The sequence below is a fragment of the Anguilla anguilla genome, chromosome 10 (genome assembly GCF_013347855.1).
Source record: "Anguilla anguilla isolate fAngAng1 chromosome 10, fAngAng1.pri, whole genome shotgun sequence".
Classification (NCBI taxonomy): Eukaryota; Metazoa; Chordata; class Actinopteri; order Anguilliformes; family Anguillidae; genus Anguilla; species Anguilla anguilla.
This window is the reverse complement of record NC_049210.1, coordinates 46,075,186-46,091,037: the sequence shown is the minus strand read 5'-3', so window position 1 is coordinate 46,091,037 and position 15,852 is coordinate 46,075,186. Positions and strand designations below refer to the sequence as shown.

The following is a 15,852-nucleotide window of genomic DNA, read 5'->3' as shown; positions in this document are numbered from 1 at the left end:
GCGCACCCCCCCTACACCTGCAGCGCACACGCTCCCTGCGCTCCATTAGGATACTGTAGGTGCCTCTCTTTTTGGGGGGGGGGGCAGGGCGGGGGGAGGCGGGGGCTTACAGGGGGAAGGCAAGCGTCTTAAAAACGCTGAATCGTTAAATGTGTTTTAATTAACCAGACATAAAAATTAGATGGCGGCTCGGCAACGAGGCGGACGCGCGGCGTATGACACGTACTGGAAAACGCTAATTAAACGGGGGGAGGAATCGAGCCGCGAACGCGTGTTTGAGAAACGCGCTACGCAAACAGCCGAATCTATTTATATGCAAATCTATCCGCTGTTAAGGGTCCGGGGCAGAGGCACGGTCACTGGGGGGAGGTATGAATTATCCAAAAGAAGTCATTAATTTAACAATTTTGAAACAACAATCTTTTGAAGGCGAACTTACCGGTGTAAATATTTGGTTAAGCGCGCCGGGGAGATTGCCTGGGAACTTCGGGCCTTGTTGACATTAGGTGGGTTTACACAACGCGGTAAAAAAAAATAAAAACAACGCTTGACCGGTCAAGCGTCACCGTTGATTTGCGAGATAGAGGATGTGACCTTTACACAATATCAGAATACAGCCTGTTACACTCTGGGGTAAAATGAGGTACAGTCCTTAATGAGCATCAATACACCGTGATGCTGCGGTAACACATCCATTGGCAATAGGACGCAGTGTGTCTCCTTTGTGAATATAATAATGGCATTCGCATGACCGCGAAGAGCCTTGCAAGGACGTCTTTGGTAAAATTATACTTCTGGAGGAAAAACCCGTTCAGTATTAACTGGAAATTAAAGTTGCGAAGGACTACTAGCTTAGATTTAGGCGACACTTGATATGACCTCTGACATATGGTGTGTGTGGGGGGGGGGGGCAGTACCTGAGGTAGGTCAGGTGTGTATTTGGGTGCAGTACCTGGGGTAGGTCAGAGGTGTATGGGGGTGCAGTACCTGGGATGTCGGGGTCAGAGGTGTATGGGGGTGCAGTACCTGGGATGTCGGGGTCAGAGGTGTATGGGGGGGCAGTACCTGGGATGTCGGGGTCAGAGGTGTATGGGGGGGGCAGTACCTGGGATGTCGGGGTCAGAGGTGTATGGGGGTGCAGTACCTGGGATGTCGGGGTCAGAGGTGTATGGGGGTGCAGTACCTGGGATGTCGGGGTCAGAGGTGTATGGGGGGGCAGTACCTGGGATGTCGGGGTCAGAGGTGTATGGGGGTGCAGTACCTGGGATGTCGGGGTCAGAGGTGTATGGGGGGGCAGTACCTGGGATGTCGGGGTCAGAGGTGTATGGGGGTGCAGTACCTGGGGTAGGTCAGAGGTGTATGGGGGTGCAGTGCCTGGGATGTCGGGGTCAGAGGTGTATGGGGGGGCAGTACCTGGGATGTCGGGGTCAGAGGTGTATGGGGGTGCAGTACCTGGGATGTCGGGGTCAGAGGTGTATGGGGGGGCAGTACCTGGGATGTCGGGGTCAGAGGTGTATGGGGGTGCAGTACCTGGGATGTCGGGGTCAGAGGTGTATGGGGGGGCAGTACCTGGGATGTCGGGGTCAGAGGTGTATGGGGGTGCAGTACCTGGGGTAGGTCAGAGGTGTATGGGGGTGCAGTGCCTGGGATGTCGGGGTCAGAGGTGTATGGGGGGGCAGTACCTGGGATGTCGGGGTCAGAGGTGTATGGGGGGGCAGTACCTGGGATGTCGGGGTCCGGGGGCTGGAAAGAGGAGAGTCGGGGGGCGGCGCTCAGGAAGCAGCTCTGTCGTTTCCTCGCTCCCTCGTTCCTGGGAGGCATGTAGAAGGTGCGGCCGCGCGTTCTCTCAAAGGACTCGTGTACGTTGTAGCAGCTGGGGGGCGGGGTGGCCTGGGCAGAGACAGACAGACAGACAGACAGACAGACAGACAGACAGACAGACAGACAGACAGACAGGCAGAGAGACAGACAATCAGTCAGACAGACAGACAATCAGTCAGACAGACAGACAGACAGGCAGAGAGACAGACAGACAGTCAGACAGACAGACAATCAGTCAGACAGACAGACAGACAGGCAGAGAGACAGACAGACAGTCAGACAGACAGACAATCAGTCAGACAGACAGACAGACAGGCAGAGAGACAGACAGACAGACTGTGGGCAGGTTATTATGGGGTATTGAACCACCAGTTTGACTGAAAACAAGAGCAAAATCTAGTATATGGCTGGACCTAACGCACGTGATCCGGCCGACCAATGGTGTCACTCAGTCACAGACATTCGCGTTTGTAGGGCTGGCCCCACTGTTGCGGTCCAGCCAAAAAGGACAGAATTCCTCCGGTAATGTCATTTTACAAGACACTCTTGTAATAAATCTCCTTTCATTGACTGGCTGTGTAAAATGTGTGGTTTTGGTCATTTCTTCCTGGGAACAAAAAGCCAAAAATAAAAAAATATAACGGTACCCAGCATGCCCGTGTAGCACTGCCTAAGAGAGAACAGTAGCCCGGCCTATAACATACCTCCTCGTTGAAACCAAACCCAGAAGAATGTTCTGGCGTTGTAAAACTCGAAGCAATTGGCCAACGAGGTTACGGGGGACACTGGATCCATTTAGTACTGGAACAGCATAATTTTCAAAATGGCTTTTTCACTGAACTTGGTGAAAGCCTCTCCCCTTTCTTTTCCCCTTCTCTTCAACGAGCGATGTGTAATTACACCATTCAGGGCTTTTCAGAAAGCACAAAGTGGAGGCCAACCTCTTGGACAAAAGCTGTGTTTTTTATGCCTTTCTGTTCAATTTTTTTTTAAAAACATGTCAAGTAGAGTCATGTAATTCTAAGCTGCCTGAACTGTGGCCAGTAACGTTGGATGCAAATTGCAGTAGTAGTCGTGTTTATTTGCAGGTATCGGTTGCGAGAAGTCACTGGTCAGATCGGCTGAACCTTTATTACTATAATCTGGATAGCCTGGTAGCAGAAACTAATGATTAAGCTGACACATCCATGAAATATTAAAAGGGTAGCCCTGGGCAGAATATGCTTTAAATTGATGTCTGAGATGAAGAATAGCGTGACATCACAATTAGCCAACTAGTTATTTCTGTCTCTTCTTTTCCCATCATGCAATGCAAAAATCAATGGTCAAGTCCAGGAAGCTGTGGTTAGAATTTTTCAAACTTGAAACCAAGAAATTATGAAGACCGCTGGACACACATTATTCACTCACACCCTCACACACTCACGCACTCACACCCTCACACCTGATTGGACAATTTAGACTCCAATTAGCTGAGCCTGTGTGTCTTTGAGCTTTGGGAGGAAGCCGGAGTAGCCGGAGGAAATCCACGCGGACACGGGGAGAACATGCAAACTCCACACAGAAAGGCCCCAAGCCGAAATTGGAACCTGGGACCTTCTTGCACTGACACAACAGTGCCATCCACTGCACCACCGTCCCACCCTGACCTAAATGTAATAATTAATGCAAAAAAAAAAATTCCCAAAACAATTTCAAGACTCCTACTCTGACTTCTATATTTCCAAAGCCTTGTTCATCTTGCCTTCCTGCCTCTTGCCCGATGCATGCTGGGACAGGCTCCAGCACCCTCTGCGGCCCAGACCAGGAATAAGCAGGTTAGATAATGGAGGAAAGGACAGATGTTCATTGTGCCAATATTTCGGCGAAGGGTACTGCTCAGCATAACGCTCTGAGATCAAACCAGGTCAGTGCAATGACAGTGACTACCTCAGCCCCCACCCTCCAGACTGGAAGTGTCCCTTTTACTCTACAGTCTTAAGTGTGAGATGAATAGAGGTCAAAGTCACATCAATAACATCACCACAGAGACAGACGCAGTTATACATCAGCCCCCCGCCCCCCTTCCCCCTCTTCCCCCACCCAAAGTCTGCTTGCACTACGATCTCCGATCTGACAGCTGCAGAGACGCTCCTCCCCATTAGGCCAACGTTAAATCCAATAAGAAGACGAATTAGTCCCCCGTCTGTCCCTTTCGAGTCCGACCCATGATCCTGAGACTCCTCAGACTGCTCTCCGTGGGCCCCCCCCCCCCCCCCCCTCTCCGTGGGGGGCCCCGTCGGACGGGCGGTAACTTAATCTGGCCGCTGGCCGTACGAGTCCCTGCCAAAACCGCGGGGGTTGTCATATCACTCACGGGCACTAATGACCAAACGGGGGGGGGGGGGGGGGAGAGGAACCATCAAAGACACAAGAAAGACACAAGGTGGCAGGGCCCCCGTCAATCTTAAATAATAGCAGACGTACGACGGGGACGGACAGTACTTTCTCTGTAATTTCGTCCCCAGAGCTGCAGATGACACACTGCATTTATGTTGTATCTTTTTTGACCAGCCATTTGTTTAAAATGATTACTAATATCGACGGAGAGGGAGGACAAAAAAAAAAGCTCAAGAACAAATTGGCTTTTTGATTTTTTTTTTTTTTTTTTGTCACTCCCTTGGAGTCCTACATTGCTTCTGTCTTATTTGTATTGCTGTTGTGTACTGTCATCTACACCTTTATTGGACATTCTGCATTATAAAGTGTGTATTGCTGAACTATGTTTGTCACTGTCCCGTAACTTAAAATGATGTGTCTTCAGTAACCTCTCAAAGATGATAAATCATCCTATCATAATGGATTCTAGTCATTCTCATATTCCTTCTCATTTAGGTGTCTCAAGGGGACTTGGTCTCCTTGGTTTACAGCAAACAAGCCACATTATTTTTGTTTAAAACTCAACAAATATTTTACCTGAAAATTTTCAGACATTTTTTCAACTAATTTTCAGTTTTTAGCAGCCTTCTCTCAAATGTTATATCACCCGTGACATTGACTGATATTTTCCTTAGGCTTAGCGAAACTATTATTAAGTGTTTATAGAGTAAAGCATACTGATGAAATTAGGGGGGAAATGTTGTGCCTTTACATTAAGGAAAGGCAAACCTTGGAAAGGAAAAATGGTGAAACACTTGCAAGGCAGTCCCTTATGTGGAAAAAGAGAGCAAAATCTTTCTCCTTCTCAAGCTATGCCATCATTTTCATTCTTTGAAACAATATTTGCACATCGACAAATACATTTTAAGGTGTTATTTTCCAAATGAAACCTCAAAGTCACTGAAAAGGATGAGGCTCAATAGAAAGCCTCAGAATAGATGAAGCAGGCAGGCCATCTCTCAGCCCCTGTCAAAGCCTTAATGACCGTCCAGTTATAATACTGTAGAACCGTCCGGATAGCATGACGGCTTGACTGCCCAAAGAGCACTTCCTCTTCCACTCATACGTTGGTTGTCTTCTGTTTGGCTGGCTCAGGATAGCGTAGCGCATGTGTGCTTTTACGAGCTCTATGGAGTGGTGCAGGGACGCGTTCGGGGGACAGCAGGCTGCCTGGCGCCCTTAGCCTTGTTCCGCATCTCAGCCGTGATGCGATAATGGCCGCCCTGGACAGAATCTGCGTGTCGTTAGAACGAACGGTTCTGAGGGCCGGTCGCAGATGGCAAAAAAAAATGACACCCGTAAAATGAGCCTATTGGAGGAACCGGAGGGGGGGGGGGGCTGTTGCTCACCTTTTCGCTGCACCTGTGGATGCCATGAGCACCTCCGTTCGTGGAAACATACCGCTCCTTCAATGCCAGAATCCCACGCCATGTCACGAGCCTCAGCGCTATGATTAGATGCTGAAATTATGTTTCACCTGAGCTAGCCTAGCTCAGCGATGCAGTCAGTTAGATTCTGTCTCTACCCCATAGGAACGCCTGTGACGGACACTAACGTGAAACCTGACAGGGAGGGCAATGAAATAGTGTTTCCGTGTTTTGTTCCCCTTTTCCTGGTTTATATTCCCAACAGGAATGCCGTAAAAAATATATGAAGAAATGAATTCATATGTTTGGGAGAAAATTCATTAGAACTTCAACTGCATAAGGCTTAACTCTGAAGTTTGGCAAGGGACAAAATATCCCAAGTTGAGTGGGATGTTATTATGATCACAAACAGTTTTTATTTATTTTAAAAAAAACAACATTGATGAGCGTGGCATCAGGGTTTTAGTCATTCTTATCTCAAATGTTCAAACGGCGTGATAGATTATTTAATGGTTACTGCGTTCGCTAGCACATCTGGCACGAAAACGTATTCTGCCTGCCGTAAACGCATCACACACTGCATGACAAATATCAAGTGACGGAGAAGCAAGAGGAATATCTTCCGGGCACAGCGACGTGAGACCGAGGGGGATTTAGCTAAGGTTTCGGTAATTGTAAAAAGAGATTAATCACATGGATTACAAGAGTACAAGAGTAATCCAGGAGGAATTTCTGGTCTCAAAACAAGGGGGCGTAGGTGGAAAAAGGTAAGGTCAATTTTACCATGATGCACCAGGAAGCACTGTTTCACACCGAGCGGTTAATGCGGGGAATAGACCAGGCAACGCTGTAGAGACTGAGACTCTGGGGATGTGCAAGCTCGTGACTCAGCACCGGGTTCCAGTAAACAGCAGGCATACTTATATTTCCATATTATTATACGCCGCAACACCACAGTGAAGAAGGTTCTCTTTATCAGCTTTATTCTAGCAAATACAACAACAGCATATGGCATCTACACATAAGGGTGGATTGAAAGTGAGTCGAAATGGGGGTTGTAGGGTGACTCATCCAAGTTTAGTGACGCACCTCGCGATCTGGTCTCAAACCCTGACCGTGCTGGTGAAGCTGAGGGCTTCAGTTTGGCCAGTTTGGTTCTCCTGTCTGCCTCACTGCATGGGAGTGCCTCCCACTGGCCAATCAGGTGCCTGTATTCAGCTGATGGACAGCAGAGAGGGAAAAAAAGGCGGAACTGCCAACTTCTGTGGACACATTGCTTGTCTGTCTACACTCTCCTGCATTTAAAAGGATGAGACGGAACGTATAAATACGACAGGGAATTTCAAATTATGGGAACAAAAAAAAAATTGGGGATTAAAAGATTAAAAAATATAAGAAAATGAGACAATAGGTGGGAGGACGTATTCTGATCTTAAACAGCATTATGCGATGTCTCTCATCTCTTCTCAGTTACTTTCCCCAGAACTCACCCTTCGTTAAACCCTCTCAAACAATTCTCTTCATTCACGGGTTGCTCTATATCTTCACAAAATATCCAGTTTTAGATCCTTTAAGCACCTAAAATTCCCCCCAGCTGTCCATTCTGCTCTAAATTTTGAGTGGGCTGCCTATCGCAGAACTCTCCGGAATCCTTTCTCAATGTCTTCTCCTGGATCTGCTCCAATCTTGGTATTAGTGAGTGGGAACTTTTATTCTTTCTGTAAATTACTTTTGCAGCTTCCCTACAACAGCTGAGATATTTTTATCTGGCTTAATGTTTTTTGACGGCCTCACTTCTTTCCATATCCTGAATCCGGTGATATGTCTTGCTCTCCTGGGCCTACTTTTCCACTCTTTGTGAAGGGTTATTATACCACTCATTCCCACCTCACTACTACAGTACCCCATGGGTCTGTTTAGGGTCCATCTCTGTTTTCTCTCTCCTGCTCTCCTTGCTTTCCATATGTAAAAAAAAAAGTCCAGAGGCATGATTGCCCATGTGAATGTCCACTATAGAAGGTGACATGATGCATTTTTATTCACCTTTCAGCCTGAATAAAACTGCACTACATCCCCTCACTTGTAACCTTTTTGCCTTGAGCACAGTGGCCTCATTGTATTTCTTTTCAGGGGAATATGGACAGCGGGGGACACAGTTTAGAACCCAGAGAACCAGCCACATTACAGTCGAGCCTTTGATCCCATATAACGAGACTGCCGCAGTGCCCTTCAGTCAACTGGGATTGGGAGGGGAAAAAAAATGTAGCCGGTAAAGTTTTGGAAATGAGCCTGTTAATGTTCACCACAAAACACCCCAGAGCCCGAATAAGAGTGCAATCAGTTCCCTTAACCAGGAGCCTTAGCTGAGGTCTGTAGCTGGGTGAGCTAATCATGTCTCTTCTCCTGCTGTGCAGATGCCGGGGGTTGCTGCTCAAAGCCTGCTGTAGACTCTCCCCGGGTAGCACAGCGCTAGTGACGCGGGTAATGAGGCTGACGCAGATCAGTCAGACGAGGGGAGTTTGGCGAGGGGGGGGGGGGAGGGGGGGGTTGTAGTTAGCGAAGTTCATAAGTGTAAGTGAGCATGTGAACATCCAATAAAGAAGGTGATGTCACACCCTCGGAGGCCCCGGGATCAGCGTGCGATTGGTTCCCTCGGCTGGTCACCTTTGACCTTTAGCTCGTGAGCCAATCGCATGTCTTGTTGCGCGGCGGGTGGATGGTGGGGGAGCTCGGCTCAGAGCCACAGCAGAGCTGCCCCCATTACACATACAGTGGGCGGCTCGCCTTATCGCTTCGACACAAATTAGCACGAGTTGCGTGAGGCTTCCCAGCTTCCCAGCTTCCCCTCCGAATTCCCTGGTTTCCTATGAGAGCTCGTCCATCCTTTTAAATACGCCCCTCTCTGAACGATCGCTATAAAACCTTCTCCCTCGTTTCCAGGTGCTTCTTCATCTCTTCCTCCCGGCTTCCCAGCAGCTCGCAGGTGTCTTACTCACCTGGGTTCTCCTCGCCACAGTGCCAAAAAACCCGAGGGTAATCACCAGCTCTTCCCTGGCCTCCCTTCTTCATTTATTCCCTCTCAAAATTACTCTTTTCACCTGTGCATACATCCTGTCCCTCTCTTAAAAGGTTTTTTTTTTTTTTACAGCTGTCTGAATCCCCCTGGTCTACTGGAGGAGGGTTTTTTTTTTTTTTTACATATCTCAGGAGCCCTCTCTACCACAGGGATCCAAAACGTTTTCAACTCAAGTTTCGCAAAAATGATCCGCAGGTGGCTACAGGACTCCCACAGTGGTACATGGAGTGGTAAATTATTATGATATTGCCATATCTCATGCACACCTTCCTGCGTCATACCCACCCCCCCACCCCACCCCACCCAACAGGACTTCGGGTCCCTTCTGCGTAATGCTCCCAAGTCATTTCCACAGGTCATATCCATTCATACTTCCAGAATCAATAACGTAATTAATAATGATCTGTACAATGCGCAGTCCCTCATGGGCAGCCCCCCACAGTCTCACACACTTGCTGTGTTTAATTGTTTGAGCTGCAGCTAACGAGCGAGACCTTGCTCTCTGCTGATGTTTTAAGAGTGCTCGTAAAATTAAGGGAAAGCGAGGTGATCTCACCGTGCATGAGATGCCGTCTGCCATACGAAGGCTGCCGCCAGATAATATTTTTTATTTTACTGCTCTCCTGTACGTACCGCTCTCTAAAACGCACACACAATAAAAAAAAAAAAGAAAAAGGAAAAGGGTTTGTTTAGACACTGGAACGCAGACTGCAGCCACAAAATGGGCCTTCGCAGTTATACTGGAGATGAGTCAGGTTTGTTATTCAAATGGCGCTCCATGGGAATGCATGAAAGCGGTAGCTGGGTTAATTAATGAAAACATCCAGACGCAGTCAATAAAGGGGGGCACAGTTTCCTAAAGCACGGCGTTTTTTTTTGGGGGGGGGGTGTAATGAATGCCGAGTGTCTGCTCCCCCTCCCCGTGCAGCTCTTGTGTTGGCAACGGAGCGAAATTTAGCAAAACACCGAGACGCACTGCTGGGGAACGATCAGCTTCGGGCCCTTCCCTCTGTAAACACTTAGCATCCTTAATTTGCGATTCCGGCCCTCTTGTGATTTCCGACATTTTTTATTTATTTATTTTTATTTATTTATTTATTTGTTTTATTTTTTCTCGGCGACTTCACCTGCCCCTCTGCAGCTGTGCTGAAGCAGCTGCTGAGCACATGTGGCTAAACGCGCCAGACGGAGGAGGGGGAGAGAGGTGGCAACACCGCCACAAAGGGGGGGAGGGGGCTGGGGGGGGGCGTGTGTGTGTGGGGGGGGGGGGCAGACTGGAGGAAGCAGAGAGGTAAGCTTTCACAGAGCCGCCAAAAAACAATTTTCGAATTTGGGAGAACTCCGCCTTTTTTTTAACGCGACCCATCTCTCAGGACATTCTCAAATCCAATTACCGTGGAGAGAGAAAGGGGGGGAGGGGGGCCCAGGTATAAAATAAGACGCATTCTCGCACTGCAAAAAAACGAAAACAAACAGTAAACAGCTGAACGGAACATTAATTAGGCCGGGTAATTAGGCCGAGGATTCTGAAAAATGCTGGAGAATCTCCTTCCCTTCTACGGTTTATTGCCCAAGAGGAAAATGACAGGACTGCCCCCGGTGGCTCGTAACAGGAAGGAAGGGAGGAAACCGGATGGAGCAGGTGCTCAAGTTGTTTCTGTCCATGTGGCATTTAATGTGGAAGCTTGCAGCATAGGTGTCATTTTATGACATTTATTTTTTTATTTATTTATCCTCCATCAGTTATTTGCTTTCCCTGTTAGTTCTTGAATTGAGGACTCCCTAATTTAGGGGTAGGTTTGTACCCAAACAGCTAGTTCTGATGCCTGTTGCGCCTTGATTTTTAGTGGGTTTGGCATACTAGGAAAGCATTTGTTCATTTTGCTTTGTTTCCGTTTGTCTGGAGTCACTGCAGTTTGCAGTGTGCTGAACTTCACGCCAGCGTGCTGCACGGTTTACGTTTTGGATACACGAGAGAGAGAAAGTGCATTGTTTGTGTACGTGAGAAACGCTGGCAGATCGTGTTCCACACTTTGCCGTCTCCTCACAAAATATGACCGATGATTTGGGCAGAGCATCAATTTATCCGTGAGCTGGAGTGAAGTATAATTGTTGCAAAGAAAGCTCATTCTGGCCTGGGGAATATTAGATGGGCTCATGTTGTTTATGAAGCAGCTTTCATCTTAAAGATGGTTCTAAGAGTGTTAATTGGATTTGCAACTAAACCCTTATTTATAAACAGATTCCACTAAAGCTGATAACTTGTAAGCAATTGTGTCTCGTATGTGCAACATTTTTATTTCGCTTTGATACACATTCATACCTTTGCTTTATTGCTTTACTAATTGCGATACAATTTACAATTACAATTAAGCAGTGATGATGCCCCCCTCTATTCAAAGAAAACATTCCCAAAACAGAATTAATATTCTGTTAATATTCGGAAAAGATTTTTGTCTGTCAGTGTACATTTTCCTGGAAATCAGTAGGTTTCCATGACACCACTATTATTTATTCCAAGTCAACTGGCAAACACGAAATCGCATTCACTTTGACGGTGATTTTATTCGCTCACATCTTTTCTTCACATGTGACTGCGCTCATATTTGCTCTAGCAACCGTAAATCTTCTGACTATGAGGTTATTATCTTCAACAAACAGTCTTCGATATCGATTGACTGCAGCTCAGAGGAAGTTGTAGTTTTTTAACCACCTCATAAATGTCCCAGAGATTGATTGGACCTCATCTGGTCTCCCACAAAATGACCCCGAACAAATATTTCAACAGTGTGGCCAATAGTTCTGGATTATTGACCACACAGTCGGATGCAGTGGCCTTCGTAAACCATCGGCCAATCTTCATATAAATTATAAATTACATAAGCAGTGGATGGCGTGGCCAGGCCGTGTCACGTGACCCACAGTCACGTGACCCACATTGAAGGGACAGGTTGAAACCAATCAGAACAACTAATCACCTTCCGAATACTCACCCCCCCCCCCCCCCCCCCCCCCCCCCCCCCTCAGACCGCACCTGGGTTCATTGTCCTCATTCGGACCTTCCCTAATCTGCTGGCGGGGGTTAAGACGCCAAACACAGGCTCTTTGTACAGAAGCGTATGAATTATAATAACAAAGATCAGGCATCTATCCATTTTTGAGCCATCGACTGTGTACAGCTTATACAGAGCAAGTCCCCCCCGGGTCCTAAGAGTGGCCACACGTGATCTGTGGTCCCCTGGAGCATCGGTCATTGACTGTGCATCGGTTTTTTTTAGGGGCGCATTCCCTGGACTAAGACGAGGTTCCTCAGCAGGATATGGCACCCGGAAGCCCCATACAGTGTGGTAGATGAGAGTACGGCGTCAGTGAGCACCTCCAGCAGGTGAGGGTTTAGCAGCAGAACTCTGACTGGGAGTAAAAGCCAGGAGTCATCACTGTTTATTAGTCCACATGTACAGTGCCCTCTGGTAGCAGTTTGTCATTTTGGCTGTATTCTGAAGGTATTATTTTGCATTCGAGATCAAAAGATGAATGAGTACAGAAGTACAGACGATCACCCCCCTGGTGTTATGCGTCGATCTGTTGCGAATACTGTTTCGCGGCACTGTACCTGTGGCGCTGAAGACTCAGCTGGCTGGGCCTTCGCAACAGGCCTTGATGAACTCAACAAGCAACAGCTGGTCTGATTACCAAACAGCCTCTTCTGTGCGTGTCTGTGCGCCAGAGCTGCCAAAGGCCTCCAGAGAAACAGGCACTTTGGGAAACAGCAGAGACATCGAACAGATAAAGTACAAAATGCAGCAATAGCACTGCCTACTCCTGAATCGCCTCAGACAGTAAGACTTACAGCGTCTGCTCTATTTCCTGATTTACATGATATTAAGCGAAGCATAAAAATACATCACTGTGTCATTACGGTCCAAATTTAAACCCGCAAGTCCTCTCTGGACTTGCGCAGGTGGAGAGAGAAGAAGAAAAAATGACTCTGGTAAAAATATCAAAGAGAATTAATAATGACAAGAGATTCCAGTCCCCAGTCTGCCTGGGTCTCATAAATCTGTGTGTGGGAGCTCTTCAACACTGTGGGCTGTTTCTTTGCACAGGCTAAGCTGCAAACCAGCAAAAAAGAAGAGAAACTATGTGCTGCCATTAATTGTAATAACAGGAGGGAACGGTACAAACATCAGACATAAGCATTTTCTAAAACAGTACGTCTTCGTTATGGCAAATGATCCAATGTTAGCGAGCCTGCTGACTGTAAACAAAGCCCAGCATCAACCATCGCTTTCCATGGTGTTGCTGTTTTTTGTTTTTAAATGTGAAATGTGGTGGTTGGTGGTTGGATACCACTTACTTCTATGCATAAATATACTGTTTCATTTACATCATACTGAGTGTTGAGGTGTCAAAAGCATGGTTATGAAAATGTAGAGCAGGCCTAGGAGAGCACAGAGAGGTCAGATTCCAGGGGTTTTGGGAGGGGAGGAGGGGGGGGTGTGCAGAGGAAGAGCCGCAATCAGCCATATCCGCCTTCTCTCTCTCATCCCTTTCTTTTTGTTCTTTCTTCCCTGACTTGGCGGCGCTTGGCGGCTAGACTTCGTAGCGGGACACTTTTCGCGATCGGCCTGTGATCTTTCCTCGGGGGGCGACACACACACACACACACACACACACACACACACACACACACACACACACACACACAGACACACACACACACACACAGACACACACACACACACACACACACACGTACACACACACACACACACACACACACGTACACGTACACACAGACACACACACACACACATATACATACATACACACACACACACACACACACACACACACACACACACACACACACACACACACACACACACACACACACACACACACACACACACACACACACACAGGATGCAGGGTTCCCGGCCGCTCTGGCGGCGTTCTTGGTCGCGATAAAACCGCCGCCACGCCTGCCCGTATTTCAGCGCCGGGACATGGATGGCAGACGCGCGCGGGGGCGCCTCGAGCGACGGGCGCACATTAAACACAATTTGCTCCCGTTTACCGGGAGATGTCCTCGCTGCTGTCTGAGGCAGCGGCTGACGCAAGAAAAAAAAAACAAAAAAACCATAAACCTAGCGATAATGGCTTCTGTGGTGAAGACTGACAGCGTAATGAGCGATTACCCAGCGAGAGGCGAAGCTTTTGAGACATTTCAAACCCCCATACCTTCTTGCTTCAAATATCAAAATCTTCACTGCCATGAAAATTGACCCTGCCCCTCACACACACACACACATACACACACACACACACACACACGTACATATCAGACACTGTTCTCCAGCCCAGATAAGGTGCTTTCCTCTACTCGTTAAAACCTTTAAAGGAAGAGGTGCACTCGGTTTTGAGCTACAGGATCCTACCTTTGATTTGGGTCTGAAACCCTCAAACATACTTTGAGCCCCACGCAGAAGCCAGAACTGGAAAAGGAACAGTGATATAAAAACGAGAGGAGCTGCTGTGGCTGGAAGCAGGAGCTCGTTATGGCAGGTTTACACTCTCCGTTTTTTTTTTTTTTTTTTGTGAGTGTGACCGGCCATCACGCAGACGAGCTTGAGATGCTCCCCACGGCGAGCTGGCGGACATGCTGGTTAACACAGAGCTCGGCCCAGCTCTGCACCGGCACTTCACGGCTAGAGCTTCACGCCTCGTTCCGAAATGACACTTAAATCTTTTCTCCGTTTTCCTCCTCCAGACAGCCGGCTTCTTTCACAGATACGGGCTCGCTTTTGCCATTTTCTATTTCTGGATCACAGCCTCCCGCCCCCATCCCTTCCCACCCCCCCTCCCTCCACCCGGTTCAAGCCAAACCGCTCTAAGTCAATTATGACGGGCCGTGTGCTGAACGTTTATTGTAATTCCAGCCCCTGCTGGAAACACAGACACCTTTTGTTTAGCGATGTATGAAATTGCACAAAGCATTTTCCCGGCTTCTTCTTTGTTAAGAGAGACAAACGCATGGACGTTCCAGATCTGCATGCGCTGCGCTGTAATCAGTGTGACGCATGAAAAGCCAACATCTCGGTTTTTACCGTGAAAACTGAGCGTCTCACCTCATATTTTCTCAAGAAGGCGGATAGGGTAGTGCACAGAAAAGAATTTACTGACTGGGGTATGTGTTAAATTTTCATACGTGAGGGCAATGCACTGTAAAAAAATTTCAAGGTGGCTCTACTCAAAACAATGGGTCACCTGGCCTGCTTAAAATCTCGAGTTCGGTGAGCAACATATCTTCAGTTCATCGTATTTCTTCTGTATGAATTGTATGAAGAAGTATTGCTCAATTTCCATGGGAATACAGTTTAATTCCATGTGTAGGTCTCTGTTCCTCTCTTCTTCTTCTTCTCCTCCTCTGGAGTAATTATATCAGTGTTACTCTTTCTCAATAAACGTGTGTTTAGCAAAGCTGCTAATTATCTCCAGGGTACTATAATTGAATAGATAATAATGTGCTTCCCTAGCCAATCAACAAAGGCTGAGAATAAATCACTTTTCTTTTTTTTTTTTTTACATAATTCCGTTTCATTATTAACGTTGATACTTAACCTTGACTCTGACGGTATCTGTTAATATCCGCCCTGCCTGTGAGCGCATTTATGAAAAGCACCTCTGTTCCAGATCCTGCAATATTTTCTCCTTCTGTAATGCACATGGGCATGGATATTAATAAAAACCTGCTTTGTTCTCTGCCTGTCAGCCCTGTGGACATTAATAACCCTCACAGACAGAGTCCCGACAGGTCGGGGAAGGCTGTGCTGAGCAAGAAGAGGTGCCATGTGTTTCATTGGACAATGTTCGAATTTGGGGATGAACACTGGTTCCTAGATTATAATTATAGCTGACAGCCTGGACCACGGCATCTCACCTTTCGATTATCTGAAACCTTTTTTTTTTTTTTTTCACTACAATTTTTAGTGCCTCCTGATGCTACACTGTGCTATCCCACTGTGCTGACACACTGTGCTGTCCCACTGTGCTGACACACTGTGCTGTCCCACTGTGCTGACACACTGTGCTGACACACTGAGCACGGCAGCTGAAGACTGTGTCGTCTTCTGACGCAGTTTCTCAGAATCACGACTTTCCAAACTT

The 15,852-nt window shown here is 47.4% G+C and overlaps 1 protein-coding gene across 1 annotated transcript in view; it reads right to left on the bottom strand.

The window, feature by feature from the left end:
- stpg2 (sperm-tail PG-rich repeat containing 2) overlaps positions 1-15,852 on the bottom strand; it is a 42,778-nt gene that overhangs the window by 8,796 nt on the left and 18,130 nt on the right. Inside the window, exon 11 of the mRNA XM_035436457.1 lies at positions 1,722-1,890. Within this exon, the coding sequence (XP_035292348.1) occupies positions 1,722-1,890 (169 nt within the window). The remainder of the gene's footprint in view (positions 1-1,721; positions 1,891-15,852) is intronic.